The following is a 27,685-nucleotide window of genomic DNA, read 5'->3' as shown; positions in this document are numbered from 1 at the left end:
TTGTAGTCCTATCATATTGAATAATGACTGTTGAAACTCTGAACATTGCCAGTAACCAAGAGCCAATTTGCATTGTGATCATCTTGTGTAGTGCAAAAGTGAGAGTACAAACTGGATTGACTTCCTATCACAGTACTTTCTGCAATGCTTTTTGTTGCTTCTGAATTCACAGTGTTGCCTTGGTTATTTCTCTGGGTTTGTCTGCTTGTTTCCCTTACAGAAATCACAGATTCTGTGGGGGGAAAAAAAACCAAGTAAAACCAACGCCAAAACTTTCCAATCATGCAAAAAACTTGCTTAGGAAGAGCTGATGGACTCAGGTCTCAACATCAGTTATGCAATACAGAAATTACTTTTGACAGCAATTCTGTTCATTTGCCAACATAAATATCCCTTTTCTCCTTTTGCCTAAATACATCAGGACGGACTTTTGCAACCCTACACTCTGACCAAGGAAAATAAGAATGTAATAGGACATCATAACAATTTTTTTTTTTTTTTTCCACCTACCGAGTCGCAGAGCTGAATACTGGTCCCAAGAGTCACCCAAGGCCACAGGCTGCCATCCTCCTACTAAATTGGACAAACTCTACCTGACTGTCAGCTTTGGCTTTTGGGAAGGCTTACGCTTGTTTAAGGCACTGCCTGTGTGCATTTCCTGTGACTCTGGTCTGACTGCATCCTTGAAACACTGTGACCAGGGAGATCCCCCATGAAGCACCCTGTGTCCCCACATCCCTCCCAGCGTGGCAGCCTTACCTGCTGTGAGTAGCTGCTTCAGCAGCACCTGCCTCAAACAGGGAATTACACTCCATGGATGCAGCTGCTCCTTGGCCATACTGAAGATCAGCCAGAGCAGGGCTGAGGCATCTGAGACCTTTCCTGCAACCACTCAGTAGTTGCTCATAGGAAAAAGCAAACTCAGGTAGTCATCTCAGACTATTTCTGCTTCTTTAAGTTTCTGCTCTTTGCCTGCTGCTATAGGGGGAACCTTAAACTGACACTGCTGTACTGTTTAGTTTCCCACACTGAAACTACAGGGAGGAGGGAAAAGGAAAGGGCACGTTAACAAGCAACAACTGAGCATGAAGTCATATGACTCCCCTCTAAAATGTAAGGAGCCAGAATCCCTGAAACCGCTGCCAGTAATTAATAGAGTCAGCTATTCCACCCAGGACACACTACTGCTTTATTAAGACTAATTGCCATGAGCTATCCGATCACCCAGGCTGGTGGGAGACAACCCATGCAGGGAAAGTCTCCGTGCTGGCGTGCAGACTGGGGCTCTCAGCTCTGCTTCACGTGGTGTTTCAGTTCTTTAAAAAAATGAGTAGGGCAGCTTTGCTTTAAAGGCTGCACTACAGGAAGCTTCTGTCACATTTACAGCCCAAGCCCGGTAGACTGCTCGAACGGAGACTTCAGGCCTACGACTGTTTACTTTACTCAAGCTACCACAGTATTTCCAATCTGTTACTTAGTCTGAGCTATTCGAACCATGGCATTTGACATACACATTTGAAAAAGAACAGTAACTTGAAGAGAGGGAGACTTGCTACTAACTAGGTCCAGAGCAAATTTCAATTTTAATTCAAAGGGGATTAGAATTTCTTTCAATCTTTTCAATCTATTCTTACTCATTAAGCAGTTGGTTTAACTACATAATGTTAAATAGTCAAAAATGACACTTATAATTAGAAACATTGCTTTTAAGGAAGACTGCAAAGGAGAACTGTTTTTACTGATGTCCAAAATGTACTTTCCTATTTCCAGCTCACCTACATCTGTTTTAAAGTTGTAAAGTGTCTTTTCACAGTTTTCTGAAACCTGTTTTGTACTAAGATGTTGTATGTGATCTATCCACACTTCTAAACTTTTACCGTTCATTTAAAAGCCAGACAACGCAAGCTAGAAGCAAAGTCTGCGTCACATTACAAGGAATGCTGTTGTGCTCTTCACAGCAAAACTAAGTGACCTCCAGACCACAGAGTCACCTTCAATGCTCTCAACTGTCCTTGTAATGCTGGAGATTTCAATGAGCTGCTTTTATTTTTGTAGATATTTTTGGTGCATGCAATCGTGCAATAGACTCTCGTGGAAATCACCCTATAGATTACAAAACAAAGTGTTTTGCACCATACAATATGGATTTAGTTTGAAAATAAATACTGAAAGCTCTGAAGTCCTTGGTGATGCCTTCCTGAAATATAACTCTTCTCACACACACATTTCAGAAGCTGTCAAACACTTTACATCTTTGTCAAAAGCTGACCTACCTCATTTTGCAAAGCCTTTTCTTCCAAATGTAAATGTAAAGTTCTAATTTAAATGTCAAGAGACATTTAAAAGCACAGAAATGCCATACATGGATAAGTCCGCTGTCTCAATGACAGATGACTGCCAGCTCTGTTAAAACTTACTTTCATTTGATTCTCTTTCTGATTAATCCCAGCAGTTCTGTGGCTCTGCTACTTAAAACCCAAAAACCTAAGAACTTTGTTTCAGTTTCAAGCACATGTTGAAGTACATATTTTAAAGACTATTTGCTAAATCTAAATTTTTGACTAAAAATGTTTTCAGCAAAACCTTTTTCCAAGAGTTATTTTTATTGGCATTCATATACTGTATATTACTAAAATCTTTGGAAACAATGTGGGATCGTTTTCAGTTAAAATAACTCAAACTTGCCAGCAAATGTCCTTAAGCAGGGTACTTCAGATCTCATTTGCCGTTGAAAGATTGAATTTTCTGCTTTGTCACTGCCTTTTCTAACAACATTTGTAAGTATATTCATACCCAAATAACTGAGCAGAAACCACTTTTCCAAGATACTAATATTTTAGCTGTATGTCTTTCAGATTAGCCTGATTTTTCAACCTAATCATAAAGTACTGTTTGCCACTATTAATTTGAGAAGGAATTCTTTGTACTTTTTCACAAGACAAGGGGTTTTGTGGAATGGCTGTACTCACTCCTCTTCAAAGCACCCTTACCGTTCCCGAAGTACCCAAGCTTAGGCCCCTGGCTTTTTTCCCCTCCTCATTCAGCTGGCCTGACATTTAGAAAAGACTGGACCAGAAGCATATGGGTATGACATAAAAAGCTGCATCAGCTTATGATGAGGCCAGTCACAAGGGTTTCAGTGTCTGAGCATCACTGTGCCCTGGCTGGGGCTCCCATACTCCAGCCCATTCCCATGTCTGAGGGCAGGAGAGTTGCACCATTACACAATCCTCTTCTTATGGGAAAACTCAAATGTTGCTTGTGTAGGATAGAAAAAGAGAGAGAGACTCTCTTATCAAGTAGTAAGCACATCACAGCAATTTCTCGATTTGCTAAGTACGTGTATGTAGCTATTAGCGAGTCTTCTTCAGGTAGATTCATTTTAACATGGGATATTCGGTTTCTGACAACCTCCATGAAGGCTGAAATTGACTCTTACAAGTGGCCAGAAAGCAACCCAGTGAGAGTGCTGGGTTGACAGCCAACTGAACACGAGCCAGCGTGCGCCCAGGTGGCCAAAAAGGCTGATGGCATCTTGGCCTGTATCAGGAATAGTGTGGCCAGCAGGAGCAGGGCAGGGATTGTCCCCCTGTACTTGGCACTGGTGAGGTCGAGTGCTGTGCCCAGTTCTTGTCCCTTCACTTTAAAAAGGACATTGTGGTGCTAGAGCATGTCCAGAGAAGGGCAACAAGGCTCATGAAGGGACCAGGGAACATGTCTTACAAGGACTGGCTGAGGGAACTGAGGGTGCTTAGCCTGGAGAAAAGGCAGCTCAGGGGGGACTTGATTGCTCCCTACACCTACCTGAAAGGAGGCTGCAGCGAGCTGGGGGCCGCTCTCTCCTGCCGTGCCTGCAGTGAGAGGACCAGAGGCAATGGCCTTAAGCTGAGACAGGGGAGAGTCACATTAGATAGTAGAAAAAAACCTGTCACTGTTACGGTGGTCAGGCACTGGAATGGGCTGCCCAGGGCGGTGGTGGAGTCACCATTCCAGAAGGTGTTTAAGAGGTATCTGGATCTGGCGCCAGGTACTGGGTGAACAGCTGGGTTGGACCTGATGATCTTAAAGGTCTCTTTCAACCTTCATGATTCTATGAGTCTGTGATCATAAAGAAATCAATACTATCTCCATTTATTACCTGTGAATTATGGTAAGTGCAACCAAAATTAAGACGTACAACATTGCTCTGGCACATGGTATATGTAAGTACAATGCAAAGAATGGAGAGATGTGCATATATAATAACGTATTACACGTGTGCAAAAATTATACTCATAGGACAGTCTGAGATAAAATACAGAGCTACAGCAATTGCTGTGGGCCAAAACCTCAAATATATTCAAAAAGGACCACAAAAATCAGGCGGCATGGGTTCATTGCTAGTTATCAAACAAGAGGGTCTGTGTTTTTGTTTCAGGAAGTTTTCTACTACTGCTTGCCAGAGCTGAAAGGATGTATACTAGGTGAAGGACAACTCTGTACTGTTCCCAGACTTAGGTTTCTCTCTGAGATCTTTTACTAACTGCTCTTAGAAACAGGATACTGGTCTAGACAGCCTGTGGTGTGACCTAGTGGCTTTCTTGAAGCTCTTTCTTTGTATCTCCAGGAATGTTACTGTAAATGTCTACAACTTTTCCTTTGGTTTCATCTGCCTTCTATTTTTTTTTTTTAATGAAGTGTTCATTAACTGTTTAATTTTACTACAGCCACATGAAGCAAAGGCAAGTTCTTTTAATGCTATACCAATTTAGAGCATGCCTGCTGCTTACTTGCTTACTGAAAGAAAATGAAATCTTCTTGTCATGATTTTACATCTCCTATCCACAGTTCCTCACCCCAGATGATCTACAGCAGAAACAACCCAGGCAACTGATCTGGCTTAAATGCCCTCAAAAAAGTCTGACATTTTCACTTCTTTTCCTGTATCAGCTTTGCTGTAAGAAGTGACACCCAGTGACGTGCTTGACTGAAACTGTCCAGACTCCAAAGAGCAGGGTGACTTGACCCGCATCTCCCGTTGCCAGATTTTGGCATTAAAAGTTCGCTGCAAATTGCTTAAACTCTCCTTGACTGCATTTTGCACGTTAGCAACTCAATGAGCAATTTTACCTGGTACAGGCTGGCAAGGTGGTGTTTAGTTTTAATCAGGAAGGGTTGATTGACCCCTGGGTGATCCACGTCATGAGCTGCAGCAGCGAGCAGTCCGAGCATGATGTCCGATGGGGTGAGGAAGCTGGCAAGCTGAATCATCACACACATTAATCACAACAAGAACATGAACAGTAAACACTTTCTTTTGGTAAATAAACAAACCAGCTGGACATCATGGCATTGCTTGCCTTTGCAGGCATTTGTAGACAAATGTCAAGTATAAATTTTGTGAACAACATTTTTAAGGTAAATGCTGAACATATGTCTATAAAGATATTAGACTACATAATCATCTTTTATTACAGTTTTTATTTCTTATCTCTTTATCATTCATGGCAATATAAGGATTGTTATAAGAGAAGTGCTTGAGCATAGTCTCAAAGATTTAGTTTGAAAAGCAAACAGGTAGGCTGACAGGCTGGCATATGTTAGCATCCATTGTAAGAGCTCTGTCTCTCCAAGTATTTAGTAATACCACCAAAAGATTAGGCTTCAGTTCTCCAGCATAGCACCATGTTATAAAATGCAGAGTTTATCAACTTCTGAAATTTCAGCCTTGGCTGTTAAATATCTATCTCAGTTCTAGTATTTGTATTTTATTACAGAACATAATTTACCTTTCCAACTTCAATCATTCAAACTGGAAAAACTGTTCATATTTTTTTTCTGCTACTGGGCTCATTAAGAAGCAAAAAAAAGATAGTCTTAGCATTTTCTGTTTGTGACAATGAGGCAGTTATTACCAGCCCAATGAGTCTGTACAGAGTACAGGTCTACGAGATGAGAGAAGTATCCTGAGGTGAGAACTGATTAGCAGTATAGTCCAGGTTCTGGATTTTGGCTGTCTTCTGTACTTCCTGGCAAGAATAAACTTGCAGATCTTGCAAGAGATGAAAATACAGGAAAGGAGGGGGGCCTGTTCCTGTCCTCGCTTACCATTACTATATTCTGGTGTAACAAACTGCTAGTTCTAGCAGAACATCCTTTCATTTGAGCCAAGCCAACAAAAAGATTAGTTATATTCTTATACTGTGGCTCAGCACAGCAATATTACAATGCCTTCCCGTAACACACAAGGCAACACCACCCTGATACTCTGAGAACTGGCAGCAGCAGTCAAATACTTGTGCAGAGGACCTTTGCAACAGGCCCATCTGAAGGGACTGTTTTCCCCTTTCCTGGTGTGGCACCGCGCCTGATTCGGTATTTTGAAATAGCGATGTGGGGAGCTAATGCTCTGAGGTGGCCGAGGCACAGACATGCATTGCCTCCTACTGAGTTTGATGGGAGAAGAACTGCAGGCACCAGCGGGTGGCTGGGTGACACCGCCGTGGTGGCTGGAGCTCACATGGCAGCACTTAGACACGATGCCTCCCGCAGCTTGACTGAAACATCTGTAATCTGTAGCTGAGGCTGCTCCTGACTTCCAGCATGCCATCACTTTCTGCTGTCTCTTAGGGGTTTAATTTCAGTCCTGGGAAGAAAACATCTGAGAACCATCTGAAAGCAACATCAGTGTCAAAGGTTGCCATTACCTTGGGCTCCCTCAGATAGCAGTGCATAGCTTGTGTGACATCAGCAGCATGGACAGCATTGTGGTATGGGTTCTGGCTATGGTAATCTTCTTGAACCATAACTGGGAATCAAAACAGAAAACAAAGATCCTATTGTCTCTGAATGCCATGGCCACAAGTGGGAACTGGACTTAAAACACACTCTGAGGTTTTGCAGTCAGCTGCCTAAGGAGTTTCTTCAAATAGCTCTAGCTTATTTAAATTGCTGCATTTATCGGGATACCTTTAGAGAAAAAATGCATGAAAGGATTTGTGAGGCCCAAGGGGATATACTGGGTCTAGTGCATAAATCACCTCTTTCTTGCCTTAGTGAAGGCTCTCATTGAGGAGTAAAATAAACAAGGAAGAGAGGCAAATTGATCCACAACGGAGTGTAATTACTTAGGCTGCTGTCATAGGGTAGTAGTGTGCCATTAAGGCTGTACCACCTATTTTACGGCAGCAGGGAGTGAGACCCTGATATCCTGCCATCATTTGTTATTTGAGTCATGGACTACAGCCAAAGGCGTTCCTCCCCCCCCCTCGGTCAAAGAATCAAAAAAATCAGCTTTGGGGTATTCACAGCAAAATCTCCCGTGACAATTTTAGTCACATCTGTGTGTTCATTTAAAAATGTCAGTCCCTCTTTAGTTTGCAGTGCTGGAACCGCTCCAGTTGGACCAGGAGCACCAACCTCTTAACTCTCAGCTTTGTCTCAGACACAAAAATCACTGAGATGCGTGCTTCACACCCCTCTGTTCCTTGCAGCAGCGTGTGCACCGTTACGTGGCCTTGGGACACCACCACGTGAGCGCTGGAAGCTGCACGTGACCCTGCCTAAAGCGCTCCCCTAGACACGATCAAATTATCAAACGGAAAGCTAACAGGCAGATTTCCCATGGCGCTCGCTGCCAGCTTGAGGAGCGCCAAAGAAAGGCCAAGCCCTCTGTTTGTTTCCAGCCGCACAAGCATCTGGAGGTACAGAGGGTAATCCCTTAAACTGTGAGTACCACTAGCTCTAATTACCCGACTGTCCACTTCACGTCTGCCCACAGGAGTTAGAAACAGCAGGGAGATTTTGTCTGTCTCCGCACCAGAGGAACCCTTTCCAGAAGCAACAATTAGGCAGTCTTAAAGAAGAGACCCTGCTTTGGAAACTCTGCCTGACAGCCTGAAAAACTGGCATTTGGCTGCCTTCAAAAAGTGATACAAAAAGTAATTGATTTTGGCCAATTTCTTCTTTTGGTTCACTGACAGCATGGGGCTAATATTTCTGTTGGCAGTAACAGCAGCAGGGGCTTTCATCAACACTGTTCAGTGTAGACAGCTTGATATAATTTGTTAAATTTTGACCATAAGCTTTTAACTGCCCCGGGTCTCAGTGGTCTTTTAGTCACAGTAAATAATTACACTGCACCACAATTGTACTGTGCACGCGTAGGTCCTGCAGTGTCTGTCTGTCTGTGTGGGCCTAAGCCAACCATATCTCTGCATGGCATACTTTATTTTAAATCACCACTGTGACTGTGGTTCTGGGATGCTTCAGACCAATGCAGAGCCTTTTGAACTCCCTCCACTGACTAGGTACTGCTTGAATGCCTGCAAACTGTATGCTGATATATATCATAGACATATTTTCTGAAATATTTCCAATTACACCATCATTTTTACACAGAAAGACGAAGCCAGTGCCTTCTCTGATGCTCTACTTAAGCTATAAACTTCATTCAAAGATGGCTTTGAGGTGCGCACTTACCAAAAAACCTGTGTAATGTAACCATGTCTAACTGGAAATGGTGAATAAGTCCATGCACATTGAAGAGGTGACAAAGCAGTGTTACGAGACTGTTTCCTAAAAGCAGAAAGGAACAACTCTCAGATTCCCTTTACATGAAGTTACAAACCAAGCAAGGCTAAAATCCTGGGTAATTTCCTATTAGTCAGCTCCCAGCACTGCATGTCCAATGAAGTGAGCTTAGATGACTCTCATATACACAGAAGTCACTTATATGAATTACTCATACATATAACCAAGACCTGATGGAAAGGTTGTACCAATGGAGTGCCATTCTTGTGTCTAGATGCCATAAAGTCACATTGCTGTTTCAACATGACAGGCAAACCAACATGGTTTTAACAAAATCTTTTGACAGGCTTGTCTGAGAGCAACATCGTCTTCATAATTCAGGTCTGTCTTCAGAAACCACAGAAACAAGAGTGGCTTTTCTGCCACTTTGGTTTGTCACACTGTACTAATTAATTAATCACAAAAATGAGGAGTTTGGAATTTTTTTTTTTAAATTTTGCATATGGCTGTAAAAACATGTAATTAACCCATGTAAACCTAGCTCAGCTACAACTGCATCTCATAACGATCATACAGACAGGAAAAATTAGTTGAAGCATTTACAGTCTCAAATCCCACTGTAATGTTACCATAAATCCAATATTGGGATCACTGGCAAAATTGAGCCTTACTAGTATTACATGATCAGCCATACATAAACACGGTCATTAAAAAAGTTTGCACTGCTTAATTCAGAGGCACTGTTTCCATAGAAGTTAGGAAAAAACCCAAACCAACCAACCCATACTACACATAAACAAAGTTTGAAGGGAGTCTTTTCTTATTTAACATAACTCAGGAAGGAAAATAAATATCTGTATGAAGAACACATGGAAACTGACTTGGTCTTGACTACTGAGCAGGGGCACAGAAAGATAATTTAGAAGAACTATGCTTTTGCTGCCCTGGCGAGTTGCAATCCTTTTCACTCTTCACTGCCAGTCACTCAGCTGAATGACCCTCTAAACCAACTTTTTTCTGTATCTTCTGCCCCAAACAAACCTAATTAGACTGGGGGTGAGGAATGAGGGATCTCAGTTCTCTGAGCAGTACAGGAAGGGGAAAGGTGCGATCATGATCCTCTTCAGCAGTTACCTGATCAAGAGGTATTGCCTGGACATTTGTGGGGAAGAGGGATGGCTTTACAGGCATGTACTTAGAGAAAACATTTAACAGATTTTTACTGTCTTAATACATTTCCTAATTTTTGCTTCTGAACAGACTCAAGGGTATTTTCGCTCAAATGTCTTTAGTGTTGATAGAAATTGACTGATTATGGAGATCTGGATGTATTGACCAATGTATCTAACAGGTATATTTAAAGTAGCTTGGGAGTTTCAGAGGAAAATGAAACAGAAACACCTTCTTGAAAAGGTGACAACAGCAAATGTAGGAGATTAGATTAATACAAAAGCTCACTTTAAACATTACCCTATAGCTCAGGAAGAGCCTGAAAAAGCTCCAGGATGTGATTTTACTAGAGGTTAAATGTAGCAAATTTCTCTTCAGAAATTTAAACTGGAAACATTTAGCAATCAATTAATTTGAGATTTTTTGAATAGTCATATACAATAGTAAAATAAAGCCTTAAAAAATTTACTTACCATTTGTCAAGCGATCAAACAAGAAAATGTCAAAATCCCACATTCCCACTTTGGACAGCATATGCTGGAAAAAACAAATGTGAAAAGGCCAATGATTGGTATGTCACAGTGTAAAACAATTTTTATTATTATTATTACATATTAACCAGTCACAGAATTGGTTACTGCAGCTTTAAAGTTTTTTTCAAGAAACCTATAGAGGTTGTATTTGAAATATCAGAAATCAGGTTCATTAAGCTGTACTGCATATCACTTGCACTTAGTTAATTGAGAAGGTTTTGAACATAACACTAAAAATGCCTTCTAAATGGAACTCAAAACAAGGAATAATATAAACCAAAATATTATGAAAATATTCCCTTTACTGCCTTATGGTTCTTCATGTCCCCATATTGTCAGTGCAAATTCTCTTAGGTTTTTAATACAGTGTTTTAAAGTCTTAGCTCTCATGGTGAATATGAGTGGCAATGTGCTAAACAAAGCAGTACACTGGAAGAGGTTTTATAAACTATTGTTTATAACCACTGTGCTACTGTTAAGCCCACTCAGACATGCAGAAGGATCCATCATTACCACCAAATGCAGTGTTTTTGCAGCTGCATCAGTTAAGTCAGGAGACTGATGCTGGACTACCTCTGTGACCTATGGTGATGTACGTGTGAATGAAATACACATTCATTCCCGTCTCTAGTCTACATTCAAACAGTTCTGGATTCTTAAATTACTTTCGAAAACCTGGCATATAATCTCCTCTAGCAGAGAATAAAAAAATGCCTAGGCATATAATCCCAATACCATCAATTGTGCAAGTTTTGCTAGAAAATACCGTTCAAAGTAAGTGTAAGAGCGGCAAAATAAGATAATTAAATTTTGATCACCATGAAGTTTGCAGTCAGTGTTCCACATTTCCTAGCCTTTGCCATTATGGAGAGCGATTGTGGATTGCCTAATAGCTGTTCCATACCAGATGAGAGACACCTGTCTTTCTTCAAGTGGATCAACTAAATGCTGTCGGGGCTGCACTTAGGTCAGTAACTTAACCTGAAATCTGTTATCCTTTAATAAATCCGTATTGTAATTTCAGTTGTTGGAATCTGAAAATGCTGACTTTGACGCTGAAAAAGCGACTTTTTGTCGCTTTGAGACCTAAGCCTTCAAGGCTGTAACCACAAGTGAGGAAGGGACAATCTGCTGGGAGGGAGGGACGTACCGTGGGTCACTTAAGAAAGATCAGCCATGAATTCGGTTATCTGAAGACTAAAACAGAACTGACACTCCCCGCAGTATTATTAAAAGAAATGGAGATCTGGACACCTGTCTTACCCTTGCTTGCCCAAGGTAGTCCTCATCCAGTAGGTACAGAGAGGCTTGTGGTACAATTCCACGCAGTAACCGGGATGCATGGAAATACCTCTGGAAACTTAACAGTCTTTTCACTTTTTTCTTGGTGCCAATTTCCCCTGAGAGTGTAGTATCTGTGAAAAGCAATCAGTACAGAAACCATGAAACCTGAGATGGTGGATGACATTATCAGTTTCGTAAGAGAAATATCAAACATTTTAAAACAGTAATACAAAAATCATGAATTTCATGCTTCTTGCCAAGCCACATGAAGGAGCAGTATTCAAATCACTTCAGCATAATATATTTGTTTATTTTAGAAAAGAAGTATGTTCCAAGAAAGAGAATACTATTGTAGGTTTTGGAAGATCTGAGTTCAGCACACTGCCTGCCACAGCCTTTAATGCGACCCAGCTCAGGCACTGGGGGGAAGGAGGTCATACATCTCCTAACTGTAGGTGTTAGAGGGAGCATAAATGACTAGCCAGAGTTAGGTACAGGAAAGCTGCTCTTACCCTCTCTGCCTCTGCTCCCTAACTATACACCTGAAAATAACTTTATCTGGCTACCTCACGGGAGTGTCATTGGAATATAGTAAAAATTGCACAGTACCAGAAGCGATCTTGTGTATAAAATCAAAAAAGTGACACTAAAAGAGAACTCAAAATACACTTTGAAAACACAAATGTGTGACCCACTTTTGGAAAAATAAATAAAAGAAAGAAATAAGAACAGGTTAATAATCCTATTGCATTGTCTGCTGTCTTTTCTACATATTAAAGGAAATTATAAATGAAGAAAATATTTTAGCTCTGCAATGGGGAAAGCAGGTATATTCAGATAATACAGGCATTTCTGGTTACACAACAGAATATTTTCTTTTCACTCAGTACCAGGATAATTCTAATTCCCTAATGCTGTATTAGTAGATTTTCATATAGGGCTAAATGTGACACAAAAACCAAGGCAGTTTTTATACAGTGATTAAATCACTAATTAGAGTACCTAAATTACCTTATTGTTAGTAAGAAAAACGTGGAGGCTTTCTGAAACTCATAATGGTTTAGGTAATTTCATTTGAACTTTTAACAGAACCTCACACTCAGCTGTGGTGTTTTCATTTTGCAGACTGGTATAAGTTTTGGAAAAAAGGGAGGACAGAAACTGGACAGTTGGTTGAAGGTAGCAAGATTTGATACAGTTTTATTTGTAAGACAAACCTTGTAAGAAACTGAAGATTAAAGAGTCCTCTGAGAGAACAGTAATGATTTATTGAGATAAGAAGCTCCATAGCAATTCACTGGATTTCAGGTTTAAATAAGAGCTCACGAAAAATATCCACACACTGAAGGTGACTCTCTCTATTCTTTATTTTTCCATCTTTTTTTATGAAAAAACACTGAATGTTTGTTCTACTGTGAAATTAAAATATCATTTTGTCTGCTGTTTCTATGGGTGGTATTATTCTGAGAGGATTTTCAGAGAAGTCGCTAAGGTTTTTTTGGATCATGGATGGTTCAGGATTTGATATCTCTAACAGCAGATGTGCAAGCACTGTCTGTAGCAAATTTCTTCCTTATTAAGTAATCCAAGAGCTACTGAGCAAAACAAAGTCAGTAATAACACCAAAAGAAGCCATTCTTATATACTGAGTATCAATATAGCTTCCAATACCAGTAATCCTCATGGTCCTCGCGCAGCCCAAGGACCTAACTGAGTTGTAATAATATAAAAGCACAAAACAACTGCATTGCAACTTGACAAGCCATGTGGTTTCCAGAATGTAAACAGTAACAACACCACTACTGTACAAGCCTGAAGGTCAGGTTTTCATTTATGATGTGCCAGCACCTGCCTTGATTTTCTCACACATTTTAAAAGCTGGAACAATTTCATGGGCTGTTGAAGGAGTGACTAATGTAGGTGCGAACAGTTACCCAGTGGCAGAGACACGTGGAGGAACCAGTAGACATGTTTTCTTACTTCTTTTCATTCATACAGGGCTGCTATGAAATGGCTGGCATTCAGTTTAATTCCTGGACAACAAAACAATCTTAAAATAAACTCACTTTTTAAACTTGTGTTAGCTGTTTCTTGACTTTCCAACTTTCCTAGTTCCACCTTAGCCCACAAACTGTCACTAGTTTCAGATAACAAGTTTAAATTTTAAAGTACAAAAACCTTCACTTTTTTACATTAAAAATTAGAAGTCGCTCCCACTAGTTTTTACCTAAGTTAATATCTGTTTTTTTCAGTTAAAGACAGATGACTGAAATCGCCACCTACACTCTCTTAGATTGTCAGTAAAACTCACACGTAGAGTTGCTGTGGATGATCTGAAGGTGAAGGTTTGGTCTGAGTCCCAACAAGCAGCTCTGCATTGGATTATGAGGAAGTGGTTATTTTATCCTTTGGATTACCGTATCATTTCAGTTGCATAAATAATACTTGCCAAAGCACAAACACATCAGATGGAAACAAGAAACTTCTTACAATGAAATGTAATTTTGAACTGAACCATCAAACTTGCTGCCCATTGCTCTGTATGGTTGTCATGGGTCTCAATTCAAATTTAATCATCAGCAGACAGTGGCCCTGAAACCTGACTTGATGCTTCAGGTGAGCATTATATTCTAATATATTATACTAAAAATATTAAACACAAAAATCTGTTGATCTGTATTTTTGTTCATAAGGGAAGAAGTTCATAATACTGATGAAGAATTGTAGGAAATGTATTTCCAAAACTGGGCTCTTGACAGAACAGCCTGAATCCAGCACTGCAGGCTATCCACATGCAAACTCTGGATGTCAGCTTAAAAGAATACCATGCTAAAAACACATCCTTCGGGTCATTTCAGTAATAATTGATTTGCCTTTGAATCACAGGACTTATCAGCAGATTTCTATGACCCATCTCAGATTACTGTGACATCCACAATAATGTACTTTATTATGATGGTGTCTCGCATAAAACTGGACTAAGAAGCTGCGCTTCTCTGAGCACAACGCATCCCAAACAAGTATAATCTCACCAGCATTTTCTTTCCCCTTCCAAGATCAGCGTCAAACAAAAAAACCAAAAACCCAACTATAGGAATTTGAGAGAAAAAGGTTAATTAGAACAGAAGAGCAAAAGGCAATGCAGCCAAAGGTGAACACTCAAATTCTGCCCTCAGCTCAGCAGTTGCATCTCTGAATCTCTCAGAAGCAAAGAGCCATTCCCAGCATACGGGATCCAGCAGCTGACACAAAATCAAGATGCAGTTTTAAGATGGAATTAAGGATTAATGTGAATGACTTGCAGTAAAATGCTGAACATACTACTTCTTTACTGAGAACTGCAAATTTCAATTTAAATTGTAAACATAAAAATTTTGATGATGACAAGTGATCTAAGTCATGTAGTGCCTTCAAGTGAAATTGAGTTACAAAGTAAATGAATCAAAATTACTGCAGATATCCTTGAAGTTCAGCTGTGGAACTATGGCTACTGAAACTTATATGCTATAGTATCTGGTTGAAGACCATGATCTGCAAAGCTCACATGGGAAAGATTTAGTAATTATGCGCAATTTTGAAATGATCACGAAAGACAAACGAGAATGTCTTTTGTTTATATCCATAAAACTTCCCTCGAGAACTGTGTTTAACTTTAGTCATTGTGGCAACTTCTGGATGTTTTGCTTACCTAAAAAAACCCCCTCCATCTCTTATTAGATGCCCATTCTTATGCTCCAGTTACTGCCTAGCACAGGGGTTGCAGAAACCCTCCTTTGTACGCTGAACGAAGTTATTGTATGAATTACACAGACATCTTGCATGAATTACACACATATTTACAGAAGTGTTTGTACAAGCATTCCTCACAAAGCTCAACTTCTGCCTTCAAAAGCTCAGGCAGCCTGAGCTCGCAGCGTATCTCCTGTGTTTTAGCAGGCAACCAAAGTGGCTGCATTTTTCTTCAGGTAATTTGATAGCCACATCACGCACACACACACCAGCAGACCATGGTTGATGTCTGCATTACTACACATGGCCCTCAAGAGGTTAATAAGCTGCAGAAATCAATGGCTGCCTTCTTTCTCCCAACACAGCTCCTCCAGTTACACTGATCTTCTCGCCTTAAATTGATCTATGGCTCACTACACACCGACCTCTGTTATTTCAGGAAAAGTTTTCCTGCACTGGGAACTGCTACCAGTTTTATTTCATATTTCTTTCACACTGCTGTGCTAGCATGTGCCCACAGGCAGCATGAATATAAAAATGATGGAGGTTATGCTAACAATGGTTGAGTTAACATCCAGAAATGATCACATAAATCAAATTTGGACAAGGATGTACTTAACTCTGCACCAGACATTCATTACATTGTTACTGTTCTTTCAAAGTAAACAAACTTTGTTATGCATTCAAATAAAACCTCTGAGTTTTTCTTCACAGTACTGCCTTTTGTTATTTTATTGCACCTCAGTGTACAATAAAAACAGGTCACCCAGCAGCATGAGCGGAAAAAAAAAGGGTTTATTAATTTTCAAAAATGAACTGATTCAGAAAAGGGAAACGTTTTTTTTTTTCCCTCTTCTTTCCTAAAGGATGCAGAATAAATAAGATCCTCGAGCAGCTGCCTTTGACTCATACAATTTATAATACCCTTTCCCCTCTTCCAAGGATGCAAAGGCGTTTCATACACAGCCACTGTATGTCTGAAGAGCCAGGCAGGATTGGTGGGAAAGTGCTGGGATACCTGGAAGATAAGGTGAGAGGGTGAGCCCTGCAATTTAAGGTCTGGACAGTCATCTGCAAACAGTGAGGACTTTGGGAAACGATTTGTCTCTGGTCCTACAATTTTCTGCACTGGTTCCTGGCTCGACAGCTGGTTATAAAACTTCTCTTTGTGACCCTGAGAGGTTTGTAATTGACTTAGGAGGAATAACTGGCATTTCTCCTTTTTTTTTTGCATGTAAAACTATGCCATGCATTTAGATCACCTTTACTCTAGTCTGGTTTGGCATATGCATTGCATGCTTGGTTGCTGAATTTTTCTTACACAGGAGAGTGCATAGCACTGATGATAGAAAAAACCGCTGTGCTTTCCTAGTATCTTCTGACATTACAGATTTATCACAGTGTCCAAAAGACAACAGCAGCATTAGTACGGGTAGTTGAACTAACACAGGTGATCTAAAAATTAATTACAAACTCAGTATTTTAAATTTGAATTTTGGAGAAAGCACCTGTCAACTAGAACAGAAAACCTCTCCTCTCTGCACTGTCTAGGCCTTCTGGATACGTTTCACCTTGTAGTCCAAATAGCCTTCAGAAAGAGAACACTGAAGCTTTGAGGAGAGGTCTGAGCAAATGCACAAACCACCAGAAGCCCATGTGGAGGGACTGTCACTTAAAAGCTTTCAGTCTAGTGCAGAAGGACCAAGGAGCTCAGATGAATAAATACCCCAGTTCTACATCTCAATCATCTGTGTAAGAAACTAATGAACAAGATTGATTCAAAAATAAGAAGATTGTGTCATTTTTATCATCTGAATATACACTGGTCACTGCAACTAAGAAGACTGAGACAAAGACCGTGCGCTGTATCATACTGAGATCTTGTAAATGCAGAAATCCTCATGAGACTTCCTCAGACTATATGGAATCCAAAAAGTTGTGTTATAAACACTTCGGTTTTATTTGCTCCTCTAGTGTCTAAAATATTCTTTGTTCCTTGACTTCTGATAAAATTTGTTTTTAGAGATCAAGTGCTCTCTGTTAGCTGCCGTTGTTCATATAGGTTGCAATATTACATTATTTCTCTTTAGGGGGTTAGACTTTTTTTCAAATACGCAGAAGCTGTGAGAAAGAGAGAGGGACCCTGAACACATCAGAGAAAAGCACAAAATTAGAAGTATAGCAAAAGAACTTTAAAATTTCCGCTTTTGAATAAAAATTTTGTTCTCCAGCCACGTGCACAAGTGCACAAAACCAATGCAAAGCCTTGTTTACAGAGGAGGTACTTGTCCTTCTCTGGCTGGTGGGAGAGGTTCTGAGCTTTCTAGGTGACCTGGCTTTGGAGTTTCCTCTTCTTTAAACATCACTTGAAGTGATGGTGACTTGTAACAGCTGAGTTTCCAGCTCATTGAGTTCCTGCCCAATTGTTGGCATCTTGAAGAATGCTAGTCATGCCGTTTCCTCCCCATCCCAAAAGACATTCTTTTTGATACTGTTTGAAAGAGAATACAGAATTTAAGAATTATGCTGATAATCCCACTTATATACTGAATAATCCTATTACAACAAGTTCTGGAGACATCAGGGTTTCAAAGACCACTTAAGTAACAGAATATCAGCCATAATAGGAAGAGGAATAAATTAAATCCAAATTTAAAATGAATTTAGATGTGTTTCTTATCACAATTTGAAGCCTTTATTTGGACTATCATTCATCTCTATGCAAACAAACATTTTGGCATCTTTTTATTAAGCCTCCTCCAATTTCTTAGGAAATAGCATGCTATTTTCTGTTTTGTCACAGTCTCATTATCATTTAATTGTGAACCTTTGCTTTGCCACTTCAATCTCTGTACAGCAGCCAGGACCTTTTCTTCCTAAAACTGCAAATGTTCCATAGCTGATTACAGTTTCTCCAACAGGAAACAGTGCATCCCCTCCTCCTTCACTCCCCTTGAGAAAAAACAAACATAACCTGTAATAACAGCAAACCCAACTTTCATTTATCATTTTAATGATCCCTTCTCCTCATTCTTTCTTTTCCTCTGGTCATTTGGAAAGTATCCTCAGTGTTATCTTCAGTACATCCTTTCCCTGTTTTAATCAAGGAAAAGAAGGTGGGGTGGCAGAAAGGGTCACACATCATTTGGCAACTTTTAAAGGGACACCTCCAGTTAACTGAATCCCAAGTCTGTACTAAAAAAATAAATGTGTGTAATCAGGTCAGTGTTCGCTAAGACTTTGTGTATGAAGCACCTGCAGGATTTTTGTTTGCTTTGCTAGCTTTTGTTTGTCTTGAGTCCTCCTGAAGCATCCATAACCCAAAATGATGCATTTTGTTAGCATATGAGGGCATGTGCATCAGTTTTACATTCTGGCTTTCATTTTTGTGTAGATATGGCAATAAAGCTAAATAATGAGCATGAATGGCAGGAAGTAGATTATACTTCTCAAACAAACTCTGTAATTAAATTTTGCATATAACACTACTTAGAAAAATACAAAAAATGCAAACTCCCCCCTGCCTCCCCCAAAAAACACCAACCCTTGTTGTTATTTGATGAAAAGGGTGAACCAGATTGACTTCCAATGACAGGAAGAATTTTTAAATATAGTGAGGAGTTACTAGAAAAGGGAACAATCTCCATGCTGAAATATTAAGGATTCAAATTTCTATTCCTTGAATAGGTAACTGATAGCAAGGCCACAGGCTAACCAGTTCTGAAAATGCTTGTCCCATTCAAACAAGCTAACCAGATTATGAAGCCTATGTTTCTTAGGGATGTTGATGAGTATCTTTTGGATGGGCTTATTCACGAGGAACTAGGGGAGGTATTACATAGAAATAATGCAGACCTCATAAGATCTCTCCCTATCTAATTTAAAAACCATCTGGAACTTTGGACTCATCTCCACAGGCTGGGCTGGGATCTGAGTAATCCAATCAGCCCTTGAAACTTCCTCACAAGACTTTTAGTGTCCTAATTTAACCTAGGTCAGAAATATCTAAAAAAGCATCTCTCACTCCCACTGCTTTTTCTAGCCAAAGGCAACAAAACAAGGCACTTAACCAAACTCTTTTTAACCTCACTCAATTGGGTTCGGGTTACTTGATGGTTCAGTTTTGGGCTGGTGGCTGTGGTTACGTTTTATTTTCCCTGGAGATGGGCCCTACCTGAAAGCCCTGAAGTGTTCAAAATTCAAACCTAAAAATGAATGTAAATTTTGCAATAGACCCTTCTGTAGACAGGCAGAAACCACAGATTCAAATGTCCACAGAATTCAGTTCTTTGAGATGGAGACATTTTCATGACTTCATATCTTCCCTTATTAACCCTGACAACACGTTTCATTCCTCCAATACCTAATTCATCACATGCCTGCAAAATATGCGATGAATTCACTTTATTTGCAAACAAACTGAAAACTAGAATATTTTGCTTGACTCAGATCAGACAGCAAATCAAGGACAGAGACTGAATGTTACCTAATAGTGCCTTTCATCCCCATCTGGAGTTAAAAGTACATAACCTGTAATAAATTAATTTGCCAAGCTAAGCTTAAAGCAGGTGGGATTCTTCTGGACTCAACTTCTGCCAGCATGACAACTTCAAGATCCTAAGTAATAGAGAGACATACCTTTGGAATGTCTACAGACATGTTTTGACATTTTACATATTCTCAGATCCCACTCTGTGCTCCTGTTGTGCAAGGTGTGAGAAAACAGGTATCGCTCTGGGTAACACCATTTGGGTACCCAGAGTCCAATTTGCAGGTCACACAGATAAATACTGAAGTGAATACTGAAGAAATTAATTAAATATAGTCAATTAAAGGCTAATAATTTTGTCATTTGCAAGCCAAAATTTAATCCAGATAAAAGCTTAGCATAAACAAGATGGGAACTGGAGAATTTAAGTCTTTGAGAACCTCCTTGTCTCCTGACTTGCTTGACAAGCATACTTGTAAACAACAAGTTACTTATCTCAGCTGTAAACTATGTTATTTTGTTACTCTACTTGATTGAACCTGGCAGAAAAACAAAGTATTTAGCATAATTGCAACAGGGTGAGGTCTTCTTGCTTACTGCTGCATGTTTACTTTCAAGTCCAGATTTATCTCAAGGAATTCCCTCAAACTTTGAGCGAAGGCAGTGAAGAAGTGTACCGTCACAGTCACCAAAAAAATTCGTAATGAGATCATGAAATCCACTTAAATCAATGCATATTAGTCACTGGTGGGATCTGTTTCAATGACTCACTGAGCAACTTTGTGAATCAGAGAACTAAATTACTGCTTACCATAGCTATGCTCCTTTATTCCTCAAATCCAAACTATACTCTGCTAAAAGGAAAATTGGATTAATTTTTACTGCAGAAGTGTTTCAAATTCTAAGTTATTACCCTGCAAATATTCAGTTTAACTCTTTTTCTGTCTTGTGAACACAGTAAGGTTCATTTAACTCACTGAAATTCAGAAGTGTTAATGAGCTGCCAACATCAATTTCAACCTGCACCAGGTTCAGTTTCAAGCTTGAGACACCCAGTTCAGAGTCAAAATTTCCAGAAATTTGTGAGGTTTTGTTCGGTATTAATTGAAGAGAAAACTCTCACCCTATTTTCCTATAAACCTACAGGACTGCGAAAAATTTGTATCTCTTATTTCAGGAGTTTGTAAAGTCTGATATTGGTTCATTAAGACCCCTAGTGAGCGTGGAGCCTCAAGTCTGTCATGAGGGGTTTATTTTTCTTGGGGTATGTCAGGGGCCATTGGGAGCAGGTGGTTTGGCTGCCCTATCAGGACAGAAGGAGGGCTGGTGGACTTGCCTCCAGTAGGTCCCCGCACCAGGCTGACAACAAGCAGCAGCTGCCGCAACTTCCCCGCAGGGGAAGAGCGGCTGCACGGCTTCCCCTCAAACTTCTAACTCCCTGCCATCAACACAGAACAGAATCTGGGGCTACACAAGTTGTGGGACTAACCCTAGAAGCAGGGGCAAACTGCTCCTCAGAAAACAGAAACCCAAGGAGCTCTCAGCGACACAGGGCTATTTTACGCTTGTTTGTTATTCCAGAGTTATCTTAAGAGTCCCCAGACCCACCACTGCAACTATGCCTAGGAAAGGAAAGGAAACTAGGCAGAGAAAAGACAGGAAGACACTAAAGCCCTGTATCTCCCCGAGACAGGATTCTGAAAGATCCTCATGGTCCTGACAGCCTGGCAAAGACAAGGTGAAGGAACACTAACTTTCTATATAATGCAGAGAGTCACGGAAGGAATGTGTAGATGGCACCACAGACTCAAACTGTAAGAAGCCAACATTAATCCAGTTGGCTTTGGTTAGGGCTACAGAAGATCCCATTTTCAGAGTGCAGGAAGTTTTCCCATCCAAAAAGACTTCATAGTGTCTTAAGTTACACGGCGACTTTACTGGAGGACTCCAGAAAAAACAAAAGATATGGTCTAGTCTGTGTTAACCCTTAACAGACAAAGTAGGGAAAAATCCAATTATTTGACTGAATCTGCAAGTACACTAAAAAAATGTTACATGTAAATATCCTTTAGTCTGACATTAAATATCAATGCCCTGTTTTGGGGGGGGGGGTGTGTGTGTGTGTTTGGTTTTTTTTTTACATGTGAATTTACATAATGCATGTCAACTCTGTTCAAGAACAAGCTTCAGTGCTTCAGTGTTTTCCCTTACTTTAAAACAAGGCTGGTACAGTTATTTGGAACAGTATTTCAGAAGTGAGATGGAACAACCGCTATTTAAGCTCAGTTTGTTAGTGCGAAGCTGGAGTAATGTTTATGCTGCATTTGTTTATGACCTCTGAGGATATTTACTATAAAATTTCCTCTGCCTCTTCTCTCCCTCAATCTAACATCTTTCAGTATACAGTTGCTGCCTGCCAGTTATCGCCCCCAAAGAAATGCAACATGGTGACAAAATTTTACTGCAAGTGTTAGTTGGGTACTTTTCAAGAAAGTGGGCAGTATATATATTATATATATTTATATATATTATGTATTTATATATATTTCTTTTTGATAGGATGTGCAGCACCATGTTTTTCGCTGCTTACATGCTTATATGTTTTGCTACTTCTGCACAGCAGAAATGGATTTAACAGACAGATGTAAATGAATAAATATTACAGAAGCCTGTTTATTTCCTGGCAAAACACATCCGCATGCTCTGATGCTGAGCATCTTCATTTACTCGTAGGTCACCAAGCGAGCCAGGCCCAGTGCACTTGGCAGCTACGACAATCAGTAGTCAAGTATCTACAAATCTCACTTCATTTTGCAAATTAAGGCAACACTACTTCTTAGAGAGAAAATGGTAAATATATAAAAACTTGAAATCCAAAGTCAAGATCACTGCTTTCCCTCACAGAGATCATGATCAGCCATACTGACGTATTTCAGATTATGGAAAAGCGGTAAAAAGAGTAAGCTGGAGGTCTCTGTTACAGAGCAGGGGAGCACAGAACCCCAGGTGCCCCACCCTGTTGGACCAGAGGTGCACACACAAGGAGGCACCACTTTTTAGGTTCAGCAGTTACATTTAGAGGTGTTATGTGGAGTGCCCTGCTCCCAGCACGATCAAAGTCTGAGTATTCATCAGAGCATCCCTCACCATGGATGTCTCCCTACACAGCCCACAGACAGCACCAGAAACTGGCAGGATCTGGAGGATGGCAGAACTCATCTACAGGGGCTAAAAGTGAAAGCCCTATCGCCAGAAAAAAAACCCTGAAACCATTCTTGTGTTCTTTCTTCTCCATGAAGGAAAACAGAAAAGTTTTCAGTTTCTTTACCCATGGAGAAGGAAGAATACAATAATGGAATTTCATATAACATGTATGTATTCAAAAATAAAAAGGAAATAATTAATTTAGTCACCTTTCAATATGAATATATATCCACTTCTATTTCATGAATGAAAAGTGCTTTATTTTCTCTCAGTCTTTATAAGGGCATGCATGACCAGCACTAGTTCCAGCTAGCCTACACCTGATTTTTCTTCATGCTTTTCATTGGCAAGTCAGAACTAAATTGTTCTCAAAACTCTGCTCAACCACTAAGTTATTCCCTTTGTCCTGGGAAAACTGATGGACCCATCTTACCCCTTACGTCCTTCTACCTCATCCATAGCAAGCTCTTTGATGGACTTACAACCCAGAAAATACCTTTAATCAGCAAGACTGATAGCAGCACATTGCTGGGTGGCAGTAACTCTGCCTGCATGGGTGAATGCAGCCCATCAGTTCCCAAATCCTCTCCTCCCCAGCTCCTCTTTACTCCTGACTCCCAGCCAGCCTTCCTGCTTTGCTTCCTCCCCACTCCCTTCCCTCCCCACTTCCTCCTCCCTTCCCCTTTCCCAGGCACTTAGACAAGGAGGTACAAAAAGCAGAATTCAAACTTTGGTTTGACAATTGCTCTTTGATGAAAAGCACAATTGCTAAAGCACAAGTGTCAGCACTGCAACTGTTGGAGTTCCACCCTGTTTTGATGAGGACAGCGAGTAACAGTTTTTTCAAAGGTTGCTTGTGCAAGTACACAAGGACACATGGAGATCTGCCCGTGTCTGAACACCGAAGTTAACACAGCATCCAAGCTCAGTGCTACAAGGCCCAAAAATAAGTGGTCACTGTTCCTTTTATTTTTTACACACTCACTAAGGGGTTGGCATCAGTACAGAGAGTCCATCAGGTGAAAAAAAACCCATCAGGATCACTTTTTTTATTCTTTTTTGATTGCACAGCAATCTCTCCTTTATTTACAACAGTGGCAAAGTAACTTCCATCAAAACGAGGTTAAGATTATTTTTAACAGATGTTCACTGCTGGCCTGACCCAAAATCCATTGACGTCAATGAGAAGACTCCACAGGGCTTTGGATTGGGTTCTAATTGTTGGAAAAATTAATGTTATTGTAAACCACTGGTCAGTGCTGTCACACGCTCCCCTTCTGTGCCAATTCTATATGACCGGATAACAGCTTCACATAAATCTATTCCAACTGTTGTCTAAGAGGCTGAAGGACACAGAGGTTTATCTTTTTAATTCTGAACTGCCCCCACTTCTTCCCAAGCACATCCCATGGCCCTACTGTATTTACATTTGGCAAACTGAGCATTGTGGACTATTCACACAATCAAAATATTTCACAGCCAGACACTGAGTGGAAAGAATGGAATTAATGCTGACTGTGTGAAGACAGCTGAGATATGTACGAGCTGAGACAGTTTGGTTCATATACTTTCAATAGAGCTTTTAATTTATTTTTATTTAAATACAGACCTGAAAGAGAGGTTACACTTACTGTTAAGAAGACGGAAGTCTATAAATGGGTAGGAGCCGCGGCGCTCGGAGACAACCCCTGTCTGACCTCTCACCCGTGCATCTCCTGCAAAACACAAAATCCCCAGAGAGATCAGAAGGGGCAGCTGCCTTTCTCTGCTGTTTTGATCTAGATCTATTTTTTAATACAAAGTGACAACATTACACCCCTCCAGTGGGAAAACTAAGGTCCAAAAAATCATCTCCCATGACATCCCTGGGTAATTGGGTAAAGCGGTACAGCTGATCCTCTTATCAGAACAAAGACACAAAAACCCCTTCATTGCTGGCTGGGATTAAACCACAACATTATCCTATTGAACAACTTCCTGCCCAGCAAGCAGACTCTCACTGATTCACAAAAAGTGCAGGCATCTGCTTTTTCTTCCTCAAGCAAGAACAGGTAGGATTCTGACTGTCATGGCTTCACATACAAAGGTCCCAATCCTGGACCAGGCCCACAATCCAACTGACTTCCAAAGTTGTGGGAGTGGTCCCAAAATCATTAGTTGATGAAAAAATCCCCCCAAAAACGTATGAAGATATTTTTGCACTTGGGTGGGTGGTTTGTTTGTTTGTGTTCGTTTTACTTTCTGCTCTTTGAGCACTGTGGATAATGCAAGCCTTCTCCTCAAACACTGCAGCTGCTTCATATAAGTGAAAACCTGATGTTCCCAGATAAGCATTACTCTGGAGCGTTAATATGTATATTTAAAGATGTGATGTGTCAACACAGTACTAAGAACAGAACTGCTGTGCAATTCACTGACTAGTTCTTGACTTACCATGTAATATTGATGAAATAGGCAAAACTAATTTAAGGAGAAAGATGCTCCTCAGGATGAGTAAGTTACAAAACCTCGATCCAAACAGACAGGAAGTAGTGGGAAAGCAGATGTTCTTTTTTATGTTTCCAAAATTTTAAGTATTTTGTAGTGCAATGTAATTATTTCTTTACAGCAAGACTAAAATACTAAAAATTCTTAAATAAGATGAAGTTTGAAGACTTTGACATTCTAGTTAGAGTATTCTAGTTCTTCACCATACTAATTTCTCTTCTACAGAAACAGACCACAGTGTTGAAAGCATACCCACTGCACACCCTTACACGGCTCACACGGTAGTCCTCTCAAAGTTTGCAATAAAGCATGAATTTTTAGTTAGTCTGAACTGTATTTCCTCTGGGATACAAATATAGCATCTGACTAATCTAAACAACAATAATTTAAGAATTTGGCTGCTAGTGCCAGCTTCTACTGCTTGTGTTTAAAAACAAGAAAACATCGAGTAGCATAAAAGAAGGACCTAGTTAAATGCTATTAATTTTTTCTATCTAATGTTCACTTAAAATGTGCTTACAGTTATGTTTAAGGGAAGAAAGCCAAGTAGAACTATTAAGTTGAATATTTGAGGTGGAGAAAAACTTCCGTGCCCTGTAGGGGTCCTTAGAGATACGAAAGACACAAGAGAGTGCATGCAAATTAAGAATATTTCAAACATAGTCGCTTTTGATTATAAATATAAATCTAGGTTATCTCACCCTTACTTTCACTTTGCTTTTTTGTTCCCAGAGACAGAAGCTGTGTTCCCTGTTCTCAGCCCTTGCTTGCCAACCACTCTAAGGAACCAGTCCAAAACAACTCAAGCTGTTGTTGACCCCACTTACCCCTCCTGACAGCAGGGGCAGGAGGTGCAAACCTCTACCTGCTCTTCAGCTGTTCCACTTCAAAGGTACGGTAATGCCGTGGGTCCACCTTCATCAGCAGTTTAAAATTACATGCAACGCAATTGTGGCAATGAAGGTTCACGAACCCATCCCCCTGCCATCCTTGTGCTGAAGAGCAGAAGGGTGGAGCAAAGAGCTGGAAAGTTTGTAAAACACCGACGCAAGACTCATCAGCACCCACAAGCCAGAGCCCATGAAGCAGCACCCAGACTTAAAAGCATTGCTCTCTGCCACAGGTAACCCCATCAGATTGGCTCACGTGCGCAGAAGCAGTAAGAATGGCAAGCATATGGTACACATTATATAAACTCAAAAAAATCAGGCAGGCTTGAGCCTGCTACTAATACAGGCATCAGCAAATTAAGAACGGGTGAGAATTCAGAGCATGCCTTGACTGACGCTTTTGTTTTTCTGCAGGCACCAATGAATTAACAGGAATCTGCAAGTAATCCTCTGCTTTACACTCTGACAAACATGTCACTTGTGACTATTTCAGCACAGACATTAAAAAAAAAAAAAAAAAAAAAAAAAAAAAAAAAAAAGAAATTTAGACTCCAAAAATCTGAAAAAAACACCCGTAGCATATGACACTATAAAAGCAGCAAGACTGCTATTCTTTCTAGGCATGAAATAATACATCTATCAAATCAAAGGAAGTACTAAAGAAAATCATATACTGTCATGTATCAAAAAGATTGCTTAACTCTGATCTCAATAGCATGACCTCCAATTTTGAGGAAGAGAACAGTAAAGGTAGGTAGACAACTGTAACACGGAAGAAAACACAAGGTGGACTTACCAAAAGTAGACCATACAAGATACTTAACTGTCTCAAATAAAACAGCTAACTGCTAGACAAAAGGAAAAGAAAGCAATACTGTAGTGCAATTCAACCGTATGGACCTTGTTAAATATGCAAGAGAAGGCAAGAGATGAGTACAAGAACTGAAGACTAAAAATAAGAAGGTAACACAGTGCACTGAAAGGAAACCTTCGCTTGGGAACAATTACTCCATGATCTCCACGATATTTAGAAAATTCAAGCACTACAGACACTTGAGGACAACACAATGCTGGGAGACACCAGGTATTAACAGCTGCAGCTTTTTATATTAAGTTCACTGCTGCTGCCACCTTTTCTGTCCCAACTGCTCTGCAGCCCAGATACCCGGATGTTCCTGTTAGCCCAGCTTCCTCCCACGGTACTGCTGTCTCATACAGAACTAGAGACTAGCCAAATGAGATGCTTATGTACACCATTCAAAGCAATTTCAGCAACGAGAGGGAAAGCAATGGAGCTATTGATGCAATTAGTAAGAAATGTGAATGAGTTTTACTAGACTAGCAAAGCCCAGGAACTGAAGTAAAGACAAATTAGTGATGATTCCAAT

The 27,685-nt window shown here is 40.2% G+C and overlaps 1 protein-coding gene across 4 annotated transcripts in view; it reads right to left on the bottom strand.

Moving 5' to 3' along the window:
* The window catches only part of PDE7B (phosphodiesterase 7B), a 170,908-nt gene that overhangs the window by 13,916 nt on the left and 129,307 nt on the right, over positions 1-27,685 (bottom strand). For all 4 annotated transcript variants that reach the window (XM_040057708.2, XM_040057709.2, XM_040057710.2 and 1 more), the window contains 6 exons: positions 24,552-24,635; positions 11,478-11,629; positions 10,155-10,218; positions 8,461-8,556; positions 6,687-6,787; positions 5,110-5,241 (listed from right to left, as the gene is read on the bottom strand). In XM_040057708.2, the coding sequence (XP_039913642.1) occupies positions 5,110-5,241; positions 6,687-6,787; positions 8,461-8,556; positions 10,155-10,218; positions 11,478-11,629; positions 24,552-24,635 (629 nt within the window). The remainder of the gene's footprint in view (positions 1-5,109; positions 5,242-6,686; positions 6,788-8,460; positions 8,557-10,154; positions 10,219-11,477; positions 11,630-24,551; positions 24,636-27,685) is intronic.

This window comes from Hirundo rustica, chromosome 3, assembly GCF_015227805.2.
Source record: "Hirundo rustica isolate bHirRus1 chromosome 3, bHirRus1.pri.v3, whole genome shotgun sequence".
Taxonomy (NCBI): Eukaryota; Metazoa; Chordata; class Aves; order Passeriformes; family Hirundinidae; genus Hirundo; species Hirundo rustica.
This window is presented reverse-complemented; position numbering and strand designations above follow the sequence as displayed.